The sequence below is a fragment of the Drosophila subobscura genome, chromosome E, assembly GCF_008121235.1.
Source record: "Drosophila subobscura isolate 14011-0131.10 chromosome E, UCBerk_Dsub_1.0, whole genome shotgun sequence".
Taxonomy (NCBI): Eukaryota; Metazoa; Arthropoda; class Insecta; order Diptera; family Drosophilidae; genus Drosophila; species Drosophila subobscura.
The window spans coordinates 2189454-2208881 of record NC_048531.1 but is presented as its reverse complement, the minus strand read 5'-3'; the positions used below and the strand labels follow the sequence as shown (position 1 = coordinate 2208881).

At 46.5% G+C, this 19428-nt stretch overlaps 1 protein-coding gene across 1 annotated transcript in view; it reads right to left on the bottom strand.

The window, feature by feature from the left end:
* LOC117891269 overlaps nucleotides 1-19428 on the bottom strand; it is a 53956-nt gene that overhangs the window by 15057 nt on the left and 19471 nt on the right. Inside the window, 3 exon segments of the mRNA XM_034796643.1 lie at nucleotides 14-138; nucleotides 2955-3014; nucleotides 3699-3850. Of these exon segments, the coding sequence (XP_034652534.1) occupies nucleotides 14-138; nucleotides 2955-3014; nucleotides 3699-3850 (337 nt within the window).

Sequence of the window (19428 nt, the reverse complement as noted above, 5' to 3'; positions counted from 1 at the left end):
GGCCCATACGCACCTCTCAGTATCTGGGAGCAGGCGTCGCAGGCCGTTATCTTCTTGTACGTGTACTCCTGCAGATGGTGGCTCCCGTCCAGGTTGGGGCGAAGCGGCTCCGAGGCCGTGCTGGAGGCACCATTACGCCTGTTTGGGAAGGGGGAAGGGTTGAAAAAGGGTTTGGCATGAGTAAGTAGGCTTCGCAATGGAGTCGTCGCAAATGTTGCACTTGTCCCCCGTTCCTCGTTACATCCCCGGCCAGGCCAGGCCACGACAGGACATGACAGGAGCATATGCTGATCAACTTTATGGCAGCTTTTGTTTCATATTTTATGCTATTTCAGATTGCTTTAACGCACACGACAAACAATGTCAAACCAACAATGGGGTGTGGACAGGACAATGCAGTATGCAAAAAGAAGATAATAGACAGGGGACATTAATCAAACACATTGTAGGGTGTGCTTGGACGAAAAAAACATTAGAATAAATGTATTTAAAACCAGGCAGCACTCGGGTTTCTTTGCAACCGTTGTCAAATCATTGTAAATTGGTCGATTTGTTACTGTTCGAGTGGACTTCACAGCCAGACACAAACATTCTGCATATGTACATTTGTGTGTGCCAAATCCACTGCTACGATATTTATGTTCTGCACACAACGAATTCATTTCACCAATTTCATTTCATATTTAACACAGATATACAACCAATTTGCAATTCCCCCCTCTCCCCACATCACTACGAGTGTTTACCAGAAAAAAGCTCACGTAGCCGACAACGCAAACAGGGGGAAAGGCTGAGGGCTGAGGTTGAGGCCCACTGGCACTGGGGCGAGGCGATTGTTCGGACAGACTCCGGCTCAGACCTAGGCTTGGCACCGAACGTCCTGGACTCAGGACCAGACCCGAGGTTGATTTTTTGTAAGTGGCTCATGCACACTTCTGCAGTTGAGCACAGAGCAACAGACATGCAGGCAGCCGGACGGACAGGCAAGAAAATAAATTCTGTTGGGCGTATCCGCACAATATTTACAAAGTTGTGTGCGTAAAGTGCGTACAATACGACGTACACAATGTGAGTCGAGTTCCGCAGTGGCCGAACGATTGGCGAGAAGTGGAAAGTGGGGAAAGTGCAACACTTGTGTACTCTTATAAACCAACTGCAGATGATGATTGATAGATGAGATTGATTTTGCAGACAGTTCTTAAGCTAAATTAAATAAAGTAAAAATTATTTGTTGGCATTGTCAACAAAATACCAATACTGATTTCTGGCCGATGTGTCAACTCTCTAAGCGATTCATAATTTAAATACATCTGTATAACATATGTACATATGTACATCAGCTATCTGAGTTTTATACGTATGTATGTATGAATGGATCTTTGTATGTAAGTTTACTAGGAAGACTACGACGAGTAATTGAAAGTAGTTTTGGGTTCAATGTGTTGGCATACTTAATGGGATAATCGAGCTATTCGTCTAAAATGTCATTATTGTTATATTGTACATACATACATACATAAACTAGGTAGGTAATCTAGGTATCGAGGTGATGTGGTGTTGGAGGTGTGATGTGAATGTGTCTGTGGTTGCTATAGAAAGCACAATGCTAAAACCAAAGAGCGGCATACATAAATAATTATTCACATTACAAATTTATTATTGGATTTGTACACTACTTAAAACTTTCAGCAACCTGAAAATAAACCCCATCAGAACGGAAAAGTACAATAGGCAGCAACAAAAACTGGACCACAGCGAAATGAGTTAACTTTCATTTTGGGGGAGGTCCAGCTTCGAGATTCATTCTGTAATTTCGGTGCGAAACTTTTGTAATATAGCAAAACTCAACTTTTAACTAGGACTTTCTTGTCACGTTTGTAAATACCCGTGCACTCGTGTTAGTATTTTCGCTTATTTATGCGGAGTGTCCGCCTTGCCACTCCCCTCCACTTCACTCCACTGATGAATGCACGAAAAGTCGGAAATAATTCGAAACGAAGTTTGTGGGGATAAAGCCCGTTTCCCTCGCACTGACTAAGCCGAGAAGATTTCCAGATTTATCATCATTGGCAGTGCCCGCTGTCGGCATGGAATTAAGTATTGTTGCCATTGGATGCGATGCCTGCTGCAATGGCAGTTGCAGTTGCCACTACCATTTCCCCACTACCATTCCCTTCCCACAGCCAGCAAATAACAAATGCAACAAAATGCTGGCCATTTCTATGGGGTCGGAAGCATCTGTCCAGTCTGTGTGTCCATGGGTATATGTATGGTCGGACTGTGGGTGGATGGAAAATTTATAGTTTTGCAATTTTTCGCATATTTCTCAGTGCTTCAGTGGCGCCGAGTGGAATTTACTGTGTCCGCCTGTAGCATCAGCATCGGCATCAGCAACAGAAGCAGCAGCAGAAGCAGGAAACTTGTCCGGAACATATGGAGCCCACTCTCGGACACATTTATTCCCAGTTATCGAACAGTGTAAACTTTGCAGCTCCACCATTGTCTTTGCTCCACTTTAACTGAACTGGCTGTAGAGGTATTCGAACTGTTGCAAAATTCACCATTTTTTAATTGCCACATGTGGCAGCAAGCGTGATTGATGATGGCGGTGGAGTGGAAGCAGGTGCACTTTATTGCAAAGCGCAACCAGAAAACGGCTAATCTATAGTAATAATAAAATAATAACATATATTGTATGGACGTGCTTGAAATCAATTAGTTGCTATAATCCAGGGCCAAAGCAGGTTGTTCTTTCCACTAATTGTCTACTGATTTGCGTGCAACATTTACGACAACCTATTACTGCTTTGTGGGACATATACATCTGGGAATTAATTAGATATATTTATATGTATTGGTGTAGGTTGGTAAGGTACATAGATTCTCTAGTTATAGTTACGAATGTCTGTATTTTGGACAGGTGGTGAATTTTTTAGTTGGTGAATTTCGGTTACCTCAAAGTCAAAACGGTTGATACAGCGTGGTACATTTGATTTTGTCGGGGTGGTGGTTGGCTGATTAATCGCGATTAAGTACCGATTTATCGATTGTTTTGAGTGGCAAACGCAAAAGCATTTTTTAAGTGTTCAAATGAGATGGCATTTATTGTACGTACGTATGTATATTAATAGAGAAAAAGTGTATAGAGAACATTAGTAGTCTGAACTTTTTCCAACAGAGGCAGAGGGTTAACGTTAACTTAACCTAAAGTGGGACTGGACTGGACTGGGCTGGTGGTGGTGGAAGCCCTGCGTCTGTGTGGGATTATCTTTCTAGAGTGCAATGGCTGCATTGCATAATTCGAAGTGTGTAAATATTAGCAATATACTTTCTGTGCTCAAGGCCTTCGGCTGCTGCAGCCTGTGGGCTTTTCACGATTGCTTGAATAATTTTCCGCCTTTTCCGCAAGCTTTTAGTCATATTAATGTGCGGGCGGCTCCTCCTCTGCTCTTGCCCACCGGCACTATTTCATTTTGTATCGTGGTATGGCGGTAGGCGCTCTGCTCTCTCTTTCCTTTCTGCTTTTTATGGATGTGCATGGGAATGGGGATGGGGATGGGATACTTTGCTGTGGTTTCACTTCGGCTTAATGGGCCAATGGGCCTTGCTCTGTGCCTGATAATGTTGTTGTGTCAGAGCAGGGAGGGGGAGGGAGCGGATGGTATGCACTGCATGGGATGATGTAGGGTTAGACTTACCTGTCTGCTTGTTGTGCTGAACCAGAACCAGCAGGCTTTAGGCTCTTAAATGCTTTCAGCCACTTTGTTTTCATCGATGGCGCTGTGGCAGCGGAGAATTTGCGTTCGTTGCGCGGCGACGTCGGCTCAACTTTGCTCACGAACAGCTCCTTCTGCAATAGACAACGGGAGGAAGAGAGAGAGAGAGCAAGGGGAAACGTGCATTAGGCCAAATGCAATTTCCATTTAAACGTCTCACGTTGCAGCTTAATTACAAGCCATTTACACTTTCAACCCGTTTCCATTCCCATTCCCATTCCCACACCCATTCGCATTTCATTCTATTCCATTTGCAGCAAAACTTTGTCTGCTATTTGCCAGCCATTTTGATTTCTGTTTTCTCCCTAGGACACAAACACAAACAGGACACACACATGTAAGCAAACATACTCGCCAACAAATACACATACATAGATACGAGTGTGGTAGATACGAGCACAGGGGAAGTGGAGAGGGGGAGCTCGTTATGGCATAATGGAGCCATGATTACATGGACGACACTGTTTAGGCAGAGAAATGCTTAAATATTTAACTGATATTCTGATAGGCGACAGGCCAGCCCAGCGTTGAATAAAGCTATTTTAATTAATAATCAACACTTTACCGAATGCCGCAAAATGTAATTATGCCTCGCACACACGCACACACGCACACACAGTCACTGATAAACACACCATGGGTACACTCACAGGGCAGAACTCTTGGCAATAATTAAAACCACGTGTGACATTTGGTCACAGTTTAGTAAGCCTCGTTGTCCTAGTTGTCCCTTCCCTGTTCTTGTTGGAGTGCGTTGTGCGGTCGGCTGTGAGTTGTGCGTTGCATAATTAGATTAGTTTCAGTTGTTGTAGGTAGCAGCGCAATATTTACTCACACAAACATATCTACGCGCTATATTTTAATTAGCAGGGTGGATGCTTTATCATTTTGTTGAGGCTGTTGTTGCTGCGTTTTTTTGTCAATGATTGTACAGACTCTCAAGTATTAAACACCCCGCTGATGAGCCAATATGTTTCATAAACCGATGAATTCTAGAAAGTGGCAAAAGCACAATAATAAAGATTTGTTTTACAAAAGTTTCGAAGGAAATAGGAGCAGGATCGTGAAAGTTGTTCTGCTATAATTTCCATTTCATTTAATTGATTTTTATTTGCTGGCTGCTTGTACGTCAATCAAAGCCATAATCTGAAGGAAGTGCAACTGACGGCACCGCTTCACACCGCTTCGCGAGAGACAGAAGTCGGGCGTGATTTTATAAGGCCAGTGGCAGAGGTAGAGAGACAGCCAAAACAAGTTGAAAATCATTGCACTCAATGCAATTGCCGTATCTATAATGCATCAGGAGCGCGTTCGATTCGATTCGGTTTGGTTCGGTTTGGTTCGGTTCGTTTTTCGGTGGGTGTTTTATTTTTTCCACATGTTATTTTTAGCACTCTGACAGTCTGACAGAAGTTAAAGGAGGCGAGGCCACACACATTCAGAATGAAAGGGGTGGATGACAGGCAGGATATTAAGTCTGCCATGTGTCCCGTGTCCACATGGTGCAGCGTCATATCAAAATCAATGCATCAGCCACAGCTGCAGGAGCAGCAGCAGCAGCAAGAGCAGAAGACGAACAGAAGCAGGAGCAAGCGATGTCAAACAAAGGTTGTAATGCCGCTGAATACCATTTTATGACTGCAGGAGAATGCGCTTATACAAATTAATTCTCCTGCAGCAATTGCAATTAAAAATGAATTTTTCAATCTTTTCCATACTGCCCGACCCGAACGGCACCAAAAAAAATACTAAATGTGCAATTAATTTGCACGCAAATTCCTTGCAAAACGGAAATGGACATGGACATGGGCTGGGGTGGGTTCTTTTTTCTGCATCTTTAACTTTGGCTTTAATCGGGTTGTAGAACCCAACAATGTAAGATGACGCCCCGCACCCAGTTGACTTGACAGAGGCAAGATAAGAAGGTCTCTGGCTCCCGGCTCCTCGTGCTCTTTTGCTGGCTGGCAACCAGCACATTTAAATGCTGTCCACCCCACCCAGAGGCACGGCAGAGTGGCAGTGGCCGCCCCCGTCTGGCCATAATGGACATGTGCCTGTCATGTTGCCTTTGTCATTGTCGTCGCCATTTGAAGGCGGGACTCGGGCCATAAATTTATGCATGCAGTGCATAAAATTCAAATTAAAGAGCTGCTGCACATCCTGGCAGCGACAAGTACACGTTTTGACACTTTACAACAGGCCAAGTCCCATCCAGGCCAGCCTCGTAGCCCGCAGCCATCAGCCAGCAGGCAGCAGGCATCAGTCAGCAGTTGACTGCTAAATGACCAGGGGATCGGGAGCAGCACCGTGGGACAGCAGGGGATTGGGAGTGGTACTGTCGAGTGGGGCTAGTGGGGGCGGACAGTTGAGAGATGTGGGAGTCCTGCATCCTGTCCTGTCCTGCAATCAGGAGCACCAGCTGCTGCTTCGCTGAGGCAGCTATACTGAAATCAAACGATGGCTTGGCCCAGACCAGAAAGGCTTAAAGTGCTCTCTCTCTCTCAGCTTAGGCTTCCACTTCTCTGTCATAAAATGCGACCTAATTGATTTCGCCTAGCTTTTTAAGCTACTTTTCTAACCAAACGGAAAAGAGCTCCACAATATGAATACTCGTTAAGTAGAGGATTGGCGAGGGCCTTGGACAGTTTGAAGCAAGTTTCGAGCTTCTCTTTTGCCACTTTAATTATCTGCTATCTGCTGGTTGGCCTCCTCGCTTTCGTTCTGTGGGTCCCTGAAGGGGACCCAGCCAAATTTATGGCTGTCACAATTTTTAATTATGTTTCCCATTGCTAGATTGAAACCACAAAGGTATCGTAAATTGCACAGCCTTTCCAGCGATGTGAAGAGCCAACCAAAGACAAAACGAAGCGAAGCGAACATCACCGAACCAACCGTGAAATATCCTCATTAAGCAGGCCGCAACAAAGCAGGCAAGCGACAAAGGATAGGGTTTCTTTTGTGATTTGATGGCTGATCTGCTTGACCACGGAGTCCCGACCCGATAGCAAATGCCCCTCGATGCCACTTCCACCTTATAATAAGCATTTCAATTGGCCCACGATGAGCCATTCGAGCGGCAGCAATATGAGAGCCTATTTTATTGCCACTTTGACGAGCAGCAGCCAGAGGGATGTTGGCTCCTTTCTGTGCGATATAACCTATATTTCCAACCCCGATTATGACTTTGTAATCTGGAGTATGGTGTGCCTATGCGCGTGTGTGTGTGCACGTTAGGCGGTGAGAGAAAGTGGAGGGTTGCCACTTACTTCATGGCTTTTTCCCAGCTCCTACTAACTGCCGCTCCCGTAGTCGCCCTGTAGTCGTCGGGCTGGCTAGAGAAAGGCAGCCGAGAGCTCTGCAAACATGGCCAAGACAATTTAGCCAACATGTAGCACACAGCGAAAGGGCGAGAGACAGCGACAAGGAGTGCCTCTGAGCGAGCGGGAGGCGGTAGGGGGAAGGAGGGGGACGGACGGGCAAACATTTCCGTAAATTACACGCATTTGTCAAAACGAAACAATGCGCAAAGTGTTTATTTGTTTTAGTGAGTGCTTTTGAGCGCAAAAATGACTCGACACAAAAACAGACAGCGAGGGATGGGGACGGGTGGCCAGGGGACGGTGACTGTTGTAGAGCTGTTGCAACTTCTAATGGGTTTGCTTGTTGCAAGAGTGTGTGTTGTAGCGCGAAATGTAGAGCAGCTATTATGCAACCACATCACTGACAATACACCCACCATCGATCCAATCCATCGCGATGCGATGCGAGGCGAGGCGAGCCGATGCCATGCGACGCTCTGCAGACCAAGGACCAGGCGGCACATACGCAATGGCAGTAAGCACTTTTCAATTTTCATTAACTGCGGCTGCAAATTGCTTGTGGCATGTGCAACTGACACAGCTACGCTACATACAGTCATTGCCGAGGCACACTTTTTATTTGACAAGCAACAGCAGCGCCAACAATCTGTGAGCGAAGATTGAGTGCCGGGACAGATGACACAGAGAAGTCAGTTCCGTCTGGGAATCCGGGGCGTCGGCCCGTTCTGTGGCTCTGTGGTTAGCCGCGCTCTCCGTGCTGCTCTTCCGAACTTTTTCGAGCGCTTAATAAATATGTTACTCGGCTTCGGATGCGAAATTTATGGCCAACAATTAAAATTGCACAATGTTTTCTTTGGCCACACACTCCTTGCTCTTTGCTCTTTGCCCTCCGGCATGAGAGTAAGCCAGGAAGCTGGAGCTCGGCCAGATGATAAGCTTAATCGGCTCACGCTCAACGCCTTCCTGGGTCAGGCAAAGGCCCAGGCCCAGGCCCAGGCCGGGCCAGTATCGGCATCCTTAACCATTTGGCTGGCCTGTTGCGGCTTTTATTTATTTGCTTCTGTGGGGAGAACGACCAGACCTCACCACGGCCAGCCTTGGCTCTCCTCGAATTTGATGGCTTCATGAGGTGCACCCTTAGCCGCAACCAACCCCACTCTGCCACCACAATCTGGGGCAAATAAGAGAGCAAAGGCTTTCATTAAGCCGAACCGAAATCATCAGGATGGGATGAAGGCGTGGGAGGAAGTGATGGTGTGTGGTTAAAGCTGCGTGAAATGCTTTCCGATTCCTCGTGTAATGACACTTGCATTCACATCTTGGCATGTTCTGTATGTAATTTGAATTTGCTGCTTCGCCCCTGCACTCGGCATCCCCTTATTTTTTATTTTTATTGCTCAAAACAAAATGGAATATGGGAGAAAATGCCAAGCCATGCGAGAGACTGGCTTGGCCTGGACCAGAACCTGGACCTGGCCCCAGGTTTCCACTTGTTTTTATGGATTTTCTCTTGGCTTCTGGATGGTGAGCGGCTGCTGCTGTTCCTCCTCTTGGCATTTTACGTGACTGCCATCAATTTTCAGTGGCATTGCCGCATCATTTTGCATACAAACAGGTGAATTGTGGAGAGACGAAGAGGTAGGGGCGGAAGCGGAAGTCCTTGCGCTCTTAACTCGATTTTGAATTGGTTTAAAAGGCGTCATGTGCGACGACTGCTGATCACACCTGAAATGCGGACTGTAAATGGGAAATGGGCATGAGATAGGGACTGGAACTGGCACTGACGAGTTTCCCTTTTATGTGTTTGTATGATTATTGCAAGTGTAACTTGTGACTGTGGGAAAAGTCCCAGTACCAGTCCCAGAGATTGTGGGTTTCTCTGTATGTGTGGCCATTTATTGTCCCATTTCTTGTTAGACCGACTGTGACAGACTGGTCCATCCCTGCGCATGGAGACTCGACTCCGACGCAGAGGCAGTGCAAATTGATTTTCAATAGCTGAGTGGTTCTTGATTCAATAAAATGACGTACTCGGTTAGGTCTCAACACAGAGGCAGACTTAGAGACACTACTCCGACTCCGACTTGGACTTGATGTGTGCTGGCTGTAATGTCGTCCACTCAATTCACCCGGACGTAATTATGTTTAAGCCACAGCAAGTGAAACACGAGCATAAACACGCATGCAGATTTGAAGCTAGCATTCCAACCTGTCAATCGAAGCAACCTTTTCTCCATTCAGCTAGATTGATGATACTTGGGGAACAGAAGGGCTGACAGCTTAAAAGCGATTTATTACAATGCGATCAATGGCTTGATTGCGGGTGGCTAGGTCTACTTCAAGCTTATCAATCAACCGACTACCGCTTGCAAAAGTGGGGGAGTTACAGATAGAAAAGAGTGAACGGTTGTGGGCGTAGGCAAGCCAAGACAAGTGAGGCTTACACAACTACTGCTCAACTAGGCGCACTCTTTTTTCTAATTAAAATCAGCCAAACCGCACAACGTGCTCCCTCCTGACACACTCTCTTGACTTGCGTACATATGAAAATATACATATATGTATGTATGTACATATGAATGTATGCAAGTGTACATATACATATGTATGTATGTATCTGTGTACATTGGCTGCTATATACTTAATTACTTGGTGGGCCGAGCGGGCGATTATGTGCATAATTTAAAGTGCATGTGTCCCAAAAGACTCCGACGAGTCGACTCTCCACCTCTCTCCCAGCTGATTAAACCCACTTCAACTTCCCGGATAAAGCTTCGTGCTGCAGGCTCCAGCTTTTTGCTCTCCGACACCCCCCTCTGGGCAACGCCACTGCCATTCACGCAAACTTGTATTGCATTGACAAAGTGTTCGCTTTGCTCGCTGCTTCATCCCCTCTTTCCTTTTTACCTCCTTTCCTTGTCCGCCAGCTTCTGTGGGAAATGGAGCGGAAAATATGTGCGAAAGAGTGCACTCCACTCCACTCCCCTGACCCCTTATCACACTCTGTCTCTGCGCTCCCACTGCAGGATATGCGGGCACACATATGAATTTCCTATTTTTTGCAGGCCAGCAACCAAAAGGAAATCAAAATATTTCCGCACCTCAAATTGAAAATTGTCAATTGTCAATTTTTCAATTTTTTATTTCGTTCTGTAGTGGTTACCCATGGGCCCACATCCGACTCCACCAGGTGGACAATATCCCCTGTTTTGTGTGTGTTTTTTTCGGTTTTATTTGTGCGTGTATCTGTGTATATTTGTACACAATTGGTTCAGGTTCTGCTTGTGCTCCTGTTTGTGTTTCTGTTTCTGCTTCTGCCTTTGCTGCCTAATAAAAAATCAATTAACTTGGCCTTGCGCCGTGCCTCGCTCCGTGTGCCATGCCTGCCTACCTGCACTTGAGTCGCGTTACTCAATGCCAAGCTTAAGCTAACTTCGGGGATGAAAATCGATGGGTCTCTATGGCCTGACGCCTGGGGCCGGGCCCGGGGTCCGGGGTGGTGCCAGGTTGTAGCTAAGCCCGGGCTCGATAATTGATGTCAAATGCTCGTCACATTTGTCTCTCACTGTGTGCAATGTGTATGGCTGTGTATGTGTGCAACAGTTTGTGAGAATGCAGTCGTTAATCATATAGGCCAAGGTGGGCAGCTCGTGTGTGTGACTGCCAGTCGACAACGAAACTTAATAATCACCAACTCTGATGGGGATAGAGACATCGATTCGGCCGCTACAGTATACCATGGAACAAGTATCCGAAAAAGTGATCTAAATTGATAGAGAAACTCCCATCGAAATATGCAATAATATGCCACCATTTCCAGACAATCTATATTTACGCCCAAGCTTCGATGGAGAGACTGTTGGCGGCCTTGGCGCCCATTGTACATTGGGACGTGCATAATTAGTGGGTTGTTGGTAAGGAACAAAAATTGATGGCTGCCGAATAGCGGAGCATACATAGCTTTCGGCTCACAGCTTGCTGCCGAGTCGACAGCTTGCTCTCGCTGATTGAGTGGCACGGATTAACAAATTCAGAGCCTGCAGGCTGTGGCAGCCAGCAAACAACAAACAACAAACATCGGGCATGGCAATCGCAGTGATTGCCGCATTCGCGTTCGTCGGCACACGAAACACACTCAAAGCGAACAATTTAATTCGTTTGGTAAACAGAACTCGGCTGAGGCAGAGACATAGGCAGAGGCTGGCTGTCTGAATAAATAAAGGCAAGTGTTGGACATGACTACGCAGTAAGTAGCAGAAACTACTTCCTGTCATGGCGTAAGCCAAAGCCTTAAAGCATTCGCGTTCGCAAGGCGTCGCACCTTGGCTAGAAGGGCTTGGAATCCTGCTGATTTCATCTACCTCTCCGGCGGTCTCGTTGCCTGTCTGTGTCTGCTTGCCCCACCTGCCTGGGGTGTCACTTTGGCCAACACGAAACTTTTAATGCTTCTACTGCCACCTCCGATGGCAGCGCCAGTGCCACTGCCACTGCCAGTGCCTGTGCTCCTTAGCTGGCAGGGTCGCGGCCATAAAAGTATTCATTTGTCATTGTCAAACGCTGTGCAAGCTGCAGCCGAGGAGAAGACGCCTCCTAGAGACACCTTTTGGTTTCCTGCCAAATCGCTTTAACCGAAGGCTCTTAAAGCGTTCAACGAAACCGGCTGAAACTGGCAGGGGAACGAACGGGAGCTGCCGTTGGGCTCATTAATATGCAACACTATCAGCGGAGTCGCCCTGCCGTCTCCAGCCTCCGCCGCATTCCTCCTGGCATTGCATCATGGTTTTCAATTATTTAAATTTTCATTAAAATTCTAGTAAAAAAAGGAAGGTGAAGTAACGTAAGGCGCAAGGAGGCAGGAAACCTTATCAAAACCAATCCCAGAGCCAACCCGATTTCAGTTCGTTGCCTTGACGAGGAAGACTAGTTGAAGCAGCAGGAGCAGGACCAGAGCCAGGACCTCGAACTGGGGAGAGAGTGCAAGTGGAAATGCTCTGCCAATTTCGTGGCCTACTCGGAAATTTCGAAAAGTGTTAAAATCAGCACAAAGAGCAGCAGAAAAAGTAAGCGAAGTGGAGGAGCATTCGGGGCAGACGGACGAGCCACAGCGAAAACTGCTGAAAATGCAAAGCTTGACGGAATTTATTAAAAGGCCAGCTAAAGAAATTGCAAAATTGCTTTTGATAAAAACCGAAACCCACGACAGCTGCCACTGGGGACCGAAGGAGCGTGGAAGGGGCGAAAGGGGACCTACGAGGTGGAGAGTGCTGCTGCGTAGGTGGAGAGTGCTGCTGAGTTGCCAATATTGCAAATTGCATAAATGAAGCATTTTCGTCTTCGGTTTCATTTGAATTTCCGATTACCTGAGCAACTTGGCCCTCCGAGCGAGCCGGAAACTTTGCACATGCCTCACACTCAAACACACACACACACACACACATAGAAAGTCTGGGTACGGACACGCTGCGTATACGTAATAGCTTGTGCGAGCAACTCCGAAGACAGTCTAGTTTAGAGCTCTGGCCTGGAAGGCGTAATTCCAGTGCCAAGTGCCAATAAGTCAGTTATAAATTTGATGTAAAATTAAGCAAGCGGCCTGGCCTGGCTGCAGCCCGACAAATTACTCGCAAGGACTCGCCGGCATCCTTCCTACATTGTGCCTGGCCTGGCCTACCCCCTCACATGCGGGACGTGGCAGAGAGCGAGCGGGCGAAGCAGCTGGATCTGCAGCTTGTTAGCGTAACGATGCACACACAACGAGAGCACACACACATACACATTCACAAACACAGAGGCAGATTGAAAGAGAGAGAGAGAGCGCTGTGGAAGATGTGCTTGCCACACCCGCATGTATCTCCGCCTGAGGGTCCTGCAAATAAGTCCTTGTCAGACTCATATTTCGGGCATACAGCAGCGTGCCAAGCAGCACACAAATATTTGCGGGAAGCCAGGCCAGCTCCTTGGCCATCCAGCATGCACCATGCAACATGCACCATGCTGCACGTGTGTGCCATTTGTTTGAGGCAGTTTAATAATACCACAAGTTATTGATTAAAGCTCAAATACATAGTCGTAGTAGAGAGACCAGCTCGGGACATAATAGAAGTATATGTTAACTCAACTCGGCCTCCCTCCCCTCCCCTCCTGCCACCTTCCCCCTCTTCGTTCCTTCTCCCCTCCTGACAAATTGTTTTCGGTCTAGGTCTGACATATTTATGACGTTGTCCAGGGTCAAACAGTTCTATTTACACTTTCTGTTAGTCATTTCTTTTTATCGATTCGATAGTTGAAAACTGCTAGGACATGCCAGTGCCAGTGCCAGTGCCAGCGCCAGTGGCTGTAGCTCAGCAAGTTTTTCCGAAAGTTTCTGCTGGAGCTGCTGGAGCTGCTCAGCAAATTGGAAATTCTCGAACAAATTACATAATTATGTATGGACATGAACATGAAAGTACAATTTCTGATACGGGTGCTGCTACTACTTCTAATAGTTCCTGGTGCGAAAATTCTGTGCTGAAGGAGTAATTTGGGAAAGCTTTCAGCTGATTGATTAGATGCTGCTGTTGGCAGCGAAATCATAGCACCCCGAGGGATCTTTTAGTCCCTTAAGCTAATCGAATGAATCGCAAACCCTGTGAAAACCTCTCACTTTGTTTGTTCTTCTCGATTCTCTTTGTTTGCTGTAAATCGGTGGGATTCGCTTTGTTTTCCACCTCTAAGGACTTGCTCTTCCCTTGTTATCTTTCCAGCATTAGCGCTTGCTTGGAAATGAATGCGGCAATTAAAAGCCATGGGACACTTTGCTGCCCCCCCACGATACCAAAGCACAGAAACAGAAGCAATCGGTAATCAAATAGCTTGGCCATGGATATATCCTTCTCGACATTTTTCCCATTTTCCTGCGAAGCAACTATCTGCAGTAATTGTATATTTCTGCTCTGGCGAAGCCGTAGCCCGAGACAGAGACCGATCCCCGAGCCAGAGCCAGTGCCAGTGCCAGTGCCATTAAAATGTAAGCTGATATAACGCGCTACATTCTAGCAATTGGAATGTTTTCATCTTCCTCAGTGCCACTTTCCATTCCCCTGTAGATGGTCATGGGGGGGAGGGGTGAGCCATGTAGGGGTAAGTGATGGCGAAAGTAGAAAGCAGAGTGTCAAATTTCCGCTTTCAGAGCGGCACCAGAGCGGCAATGTCTGACTGCAGCTGCAGGGGGTGCAAACACTCTCCACTAAGCAAACAGTTGTCAATTTCTGGCAGTGCAAATATTTTTTCACTTCTCGCCTTTTTGCACTCGGAGAGGCTCTCCAAGTTCGCTCACATTTCTGTTGACTTCTATGCCATTCTTCAGCCGAATGCTAATAGTAGTAGTTGCACTTCTTCTGAGCAGCTGCCAAGTGGCGGCGTTATTGGATTGAATCCGAAACTCGACTCGACTCGACTTGACTGCAGATATTGGCCGAGTGGGTAGCCAGGCGAAAGGTGGCGACAAAACTTGATTGTGAAATGAAAATGCAGCCAAAATCGTGGCCAAAGTCGCCTCCCCTCTTCAGAGGTAGGCCGCATTATCCCAACAAGAGTCACAGATAGAAAAAAAGAGAGACAGAGAGAGATAGAGAGAGAGTCATTCTCTGGGCGCAACGAGCTATGCGACTCTCGCCTTGACAACACATGTTCAAATGTTCAAGAACAATGGCACTCAAAGCCACTCAACTGGATGTTTGTAAACGTTGCTCAGGCACAAGGACCTCTCTGCCAATGAGCAAAGCGTACATGCCACTGCCTGCAAGAACAACATGAAAAGGCATCTGCCTGGGAGATAAACGCATATAAAACACAAGCTCAGCCTAGAGAGTGGCTCGAGCGACAAAACAAAAGCTGTAAAATTCAGTGCAACGCACTCGACAGCTGCCCCTGCCCCTGCCCCAGCCCCTGTCCCATCCCTGCACTTTTTGGCTAGTGTGTCTCTGTGTGGGCAAGTCATTTAGTGCAGCATAGGCATAGCCTGCTCGGATGCCATGAGGTGCAGCAGGCTGAGGTCGCGCTACAGCTCGGGGAGGCAGCAGCTTGTCAAGCTGGTGTTTTTTTTTCTGTGTGTTTCTCTGAGATTGTGCGATATCCGGGTGGTGAAGGATGTTGGCTCTGCTGCTGCTGCTTCCGCTGGCAGCACTGCACTGCCACGCCCCCTGCTTGTGCGACTAGTGCATGTTAAGTTGCGATTATAGGCTGTTAGTGTAGCTGGCGATGGCGAGGATGAGGCCTGCCTAACCGTTTATTGAGCAACAGCAGGCGGCATGAGCAATTTCTGCTGCTGTTGCTGCTGTTGCTGCTGCTGCTGCTCTTGCCCCAGAGAGCAAGCAGATTTGCATTCTCAATTGGTCCCCTAAAGGGCTGACAGAATGTTTGTTTTCGCTACTACTGCTCGAATGTGGATCAAGTGTGCCGCAAAAGGCAGATCAGTCGACGAACTACCGTGTCCCTACCATGCCATATGTACATATGTATGGGTGTTGTCCCTGTCAGTGGGTTGCCAAACTCAAAAGCTTTGCTGCTGTTTGCTGCTGCTGTTACTTATCCAACTCTTTTTGCTGCAATTCATAACGAACTAATTAGAGGCTTAAAAAGTCACCCCCATCCACACACCACAAACTTGGACGATGATGGTTATTTGTGTGTATTCGAGTGTGAATTTGTATGTTTGTGTGTGGGAGTACCCTCATTAGCAATCCATTTATTAATCGCATTTGGCATTCGAGGTGAATTGACGATTGAAATTTCAATTTATTTGCCTCGTGCCAGTTCATTGCTAATTTCTCAATTTCATTCAGTGCGCTCTGGTCTGTTCTGCTGTCAACATAATCGCATTGAATTGTCATTAGTGTGTGACATTAATTAAGTTAATCCAACATTAATACCAACAGTAACAGCAACAGCAGCAACAAAAAGAGCATCAACTTAACGATTCTGGGACATGCGTGCATGCTACTAGCAGAAAATCGAAAATCCAATTAGATCCAGTCCATCGCTCAGCCAGTCGGACGCTCGGTTAGACGGTTGTCAGTCAAAGCCGCCAACTTGTGAGGGTACGGTTCGATTACAGGTCTGAGTGCACTCGCTAAGCTCGTCGCCAAGTCCGAAGAGGAGCCAAAAGAGAACAACATACACATATGTACATACACGTATTTGTAGCTGCTCTCCCAATCAAATCATAATAAATAATGGTAAATTAGCTACTATTTGAGGCGAGGTCTCGCAGGCAGCAGTGATTTATGTACTTTCCAGGCGCCTCCTTGGAATTATTGCTCAACCTTGAGAGTTAAAGTATTAGCCATAATTTCACGGGCAATTTGCCTCTTACACCCCCTCTTCTCTTACAAAGTCAATTGCGCGTGTGTGTCGCTCTCTATTTCTCTACATACATACATATATATGTATGCGTGTACGCGTATGCGTGTGTGTAGTGCAGGGTTCGGCACGGCCCTGTCTATTGTGCATGGGAAAAAGCTCTACAGATGCGCTCCCGCTAGCGTACACTCACATTACAGTAATTGGTATCAAAACAAATTTAGGATTATGGCTTACACAGATAGTGGACTAGACTGAGTTACAATGTCATAGCACCCCCCTTAGTGGAATGACAGTGACTGGGCTGTGGATGGGGTCTGTCCGTTGATTGCTATACGTTTTAACCACCACTCAAGGCGCCTGCCCCTCCTCTGCAGAGTAAGATAATAAGGAAATTATCTCGTTCGCTACATGTGTGCGGTTTCATTCAATTATGTGTAGCGAGTGCAGTCACAATATATGACTCACTTGTACAAAAGATTCTCCCGAGCTTAATTTCTCTTTCCCTCTTTAACTCTCTTGTACTCACACCTTCTCTCTTTTTCTCTGAGTCTCTTAATCAATACGCGCTGATGCACGCAGAGATGTGTGAAGGGAGAGGAAATCAGTCTGGTTTTCTCCGTCCTGGGCATTGATTATTTAAGCCGGCCCTGGCATACATACATACATAGTATATGAAGCCAGCTGTGCTTGAGTGTGGCCAATGATCTGTCCCGCGTTCTCTTGCCCGCTATTCTATGAAAGTAAAGTCCAAAATTGTGTATGCAAAAGGGTAAAAGTTGTGCATGTTCAGACATTGCTTGAGATAACTTAAAGTGAAGCTATGCTTAGTAAAAAAAGCGAAAAAACAAATTATATATGAGAAAAGAACATGCCAACCAGAGACTGGCCATGAATATTTCAAGAAATCCAAATCAGGCACGCACGCACACTCTCACAAGCAGAGAAACACGCACAGAGGAGCTTGCGTGCTGGCGCTGTGAGAAGCTGCGCTGAGAAAAGCTAGAAAGGAGCACCGCTTGCTCTGCTCTGCTTGGCTCTTCTCCGCTGTCTTCGTTGCTTGAGCGCAAACAAATCATACAGCACTTTTGCCGCAACAGACAATTGAAAGTGTGTGGGTATGCGGGAGCAGGGAAGGACATAAAGTAGATGCCACAAAGTGCACTCGAGCATCAAGAAATGAAAATACTGTTTAAGCCATTTTATCAACATAATCGTAAATCATTTTGCACTTTTCGCATAAAAGTCGTCGTCGTTCTCGTTGTTATTGCAAGCAGTCATTGGCGCTTGCCCCTGCTTTTCCTGTCACCATAGCCAACAATAAAGGACCAATTGTCTAGTGCATATAATTTGTTATTGGATTTCTGTTCAGTGTTCTTCCGCAGCTGCTGCCCCTCCTTCAGAGTTCTGTGTTGATTTTGCTAGATTTTCCTATTGTTCCCCTGTCTGTGTGCATGTATTTTTAGCTCATCGCCTCCCGCTTCGCACTCTACGCACTCCTATTGTCATACATTTCACGCTCCAGAGGACAGAATGGAAGACCACATCATTATATGTACATATGTATGTATGTATGTATGTATGTAGATACATATATTTTGGTGCGTGTGTGTGTGGCACGACCCTCACGCACATACACTGGCCCCAGCACGAACCCCACAACCAGCTAGGCGGCCATTTATGGCCTTCCTAAGTGGATATGGAAGTAGTTCGTGCCTGGACCCAAACGCCCACGTCTTTCCTCTCTAACAATATGTGTTGAGCTGGCAGCTTATCTGTGGCAACACAGCGTCTGGAATAACAGTGGAATACTTGTCTGACGCTTGCAAATGGACGCAAGAAAAGCTGCCCAAATTCCCATACATATGTTTATGGCATAGTTTTCCTTTTTGGCTTTGCCAACGCACAAACACGTGGCAGGACCAGAAATCATCCAATTAAAATTCCATGCCAATGCGTTTGCCACACGAATCGTTTATAAATTGTGCAAAATGGAAAGGAGGGATAGAGAGGAAGTGCAAGTGGAAGTGAGTGATGGTGAGGCAGAGCAGAGGCAGAGGCAGTCGCAGAGAGTGAAAGCGTGAACAGTGTTTTCTTTGAAAATATTTTTGCTAACACCAGCTGCAGTCGTATCTCCTCTCCTCGCCTCACCCGTCCAACGCTCCGTGGTATCAATGGTAAACTGTTTTCGTTCACAGGCAAATGAGCATCACAATTAAAGTGAAATGGAACGATAACTATGCCAGTCACGTAAAGCAGGCCATCGAAGCAGTCCGTTAGCAATCGATATCAGTGCGATAATTATTAGATTTCAATGGTTGTGTTTCTTTGGCCTCTTTCGATGAATACACTTTACACTCTCTCGAAAAGCTGCAACAAAGTGCAAAAATATTTTGCACCACGGAGATTTTTTCATGGAATTCATGCAGCATCGATTATATTTTCTTTCTCAAAGTGCAAGGCATTTCCAGCTCACTTTGTCTTTTTGGCTTACTAAACTCTGCTCAGCGCTGCTCTACTTATGCCCTTCCGCTAATGTCACATGAAAGGGCTGGGCCCAGACCAGTAAATATATAAAGTCGAATTACCGCTGCTGTCGGTGGGACATTTCTTAAGAGGAAAGATGTGCAAGCAGAGCGGATGGGGAAGAGCAACTATTTCCCTTTGCCGTAATAAGCGATTTTCCGCTCGTTTTCTATTAAAGCCATTTTCGCAGTGCTGCGAATGCCCATAAGATGGTAGAACCCAAGGCGATTTCTGTGGCTTAAATGCGACACGCCCACATCCACACCCACACCCACACCCACACACAGGAACACCCATTGAATGGGCTCTATGTGCGGTAGGTAAAATCTGCAAATGTAGAAAAGAGAACGGCACGCTCTGCGCTTTGTGGCTCAATGTGCTGCAAAAACTTTCGGCCTTGTACCAGTTGCACTTACTGGCACATACTCACTCGCTACTCCGCCCACGGCCGCCACAGTATTTATTGT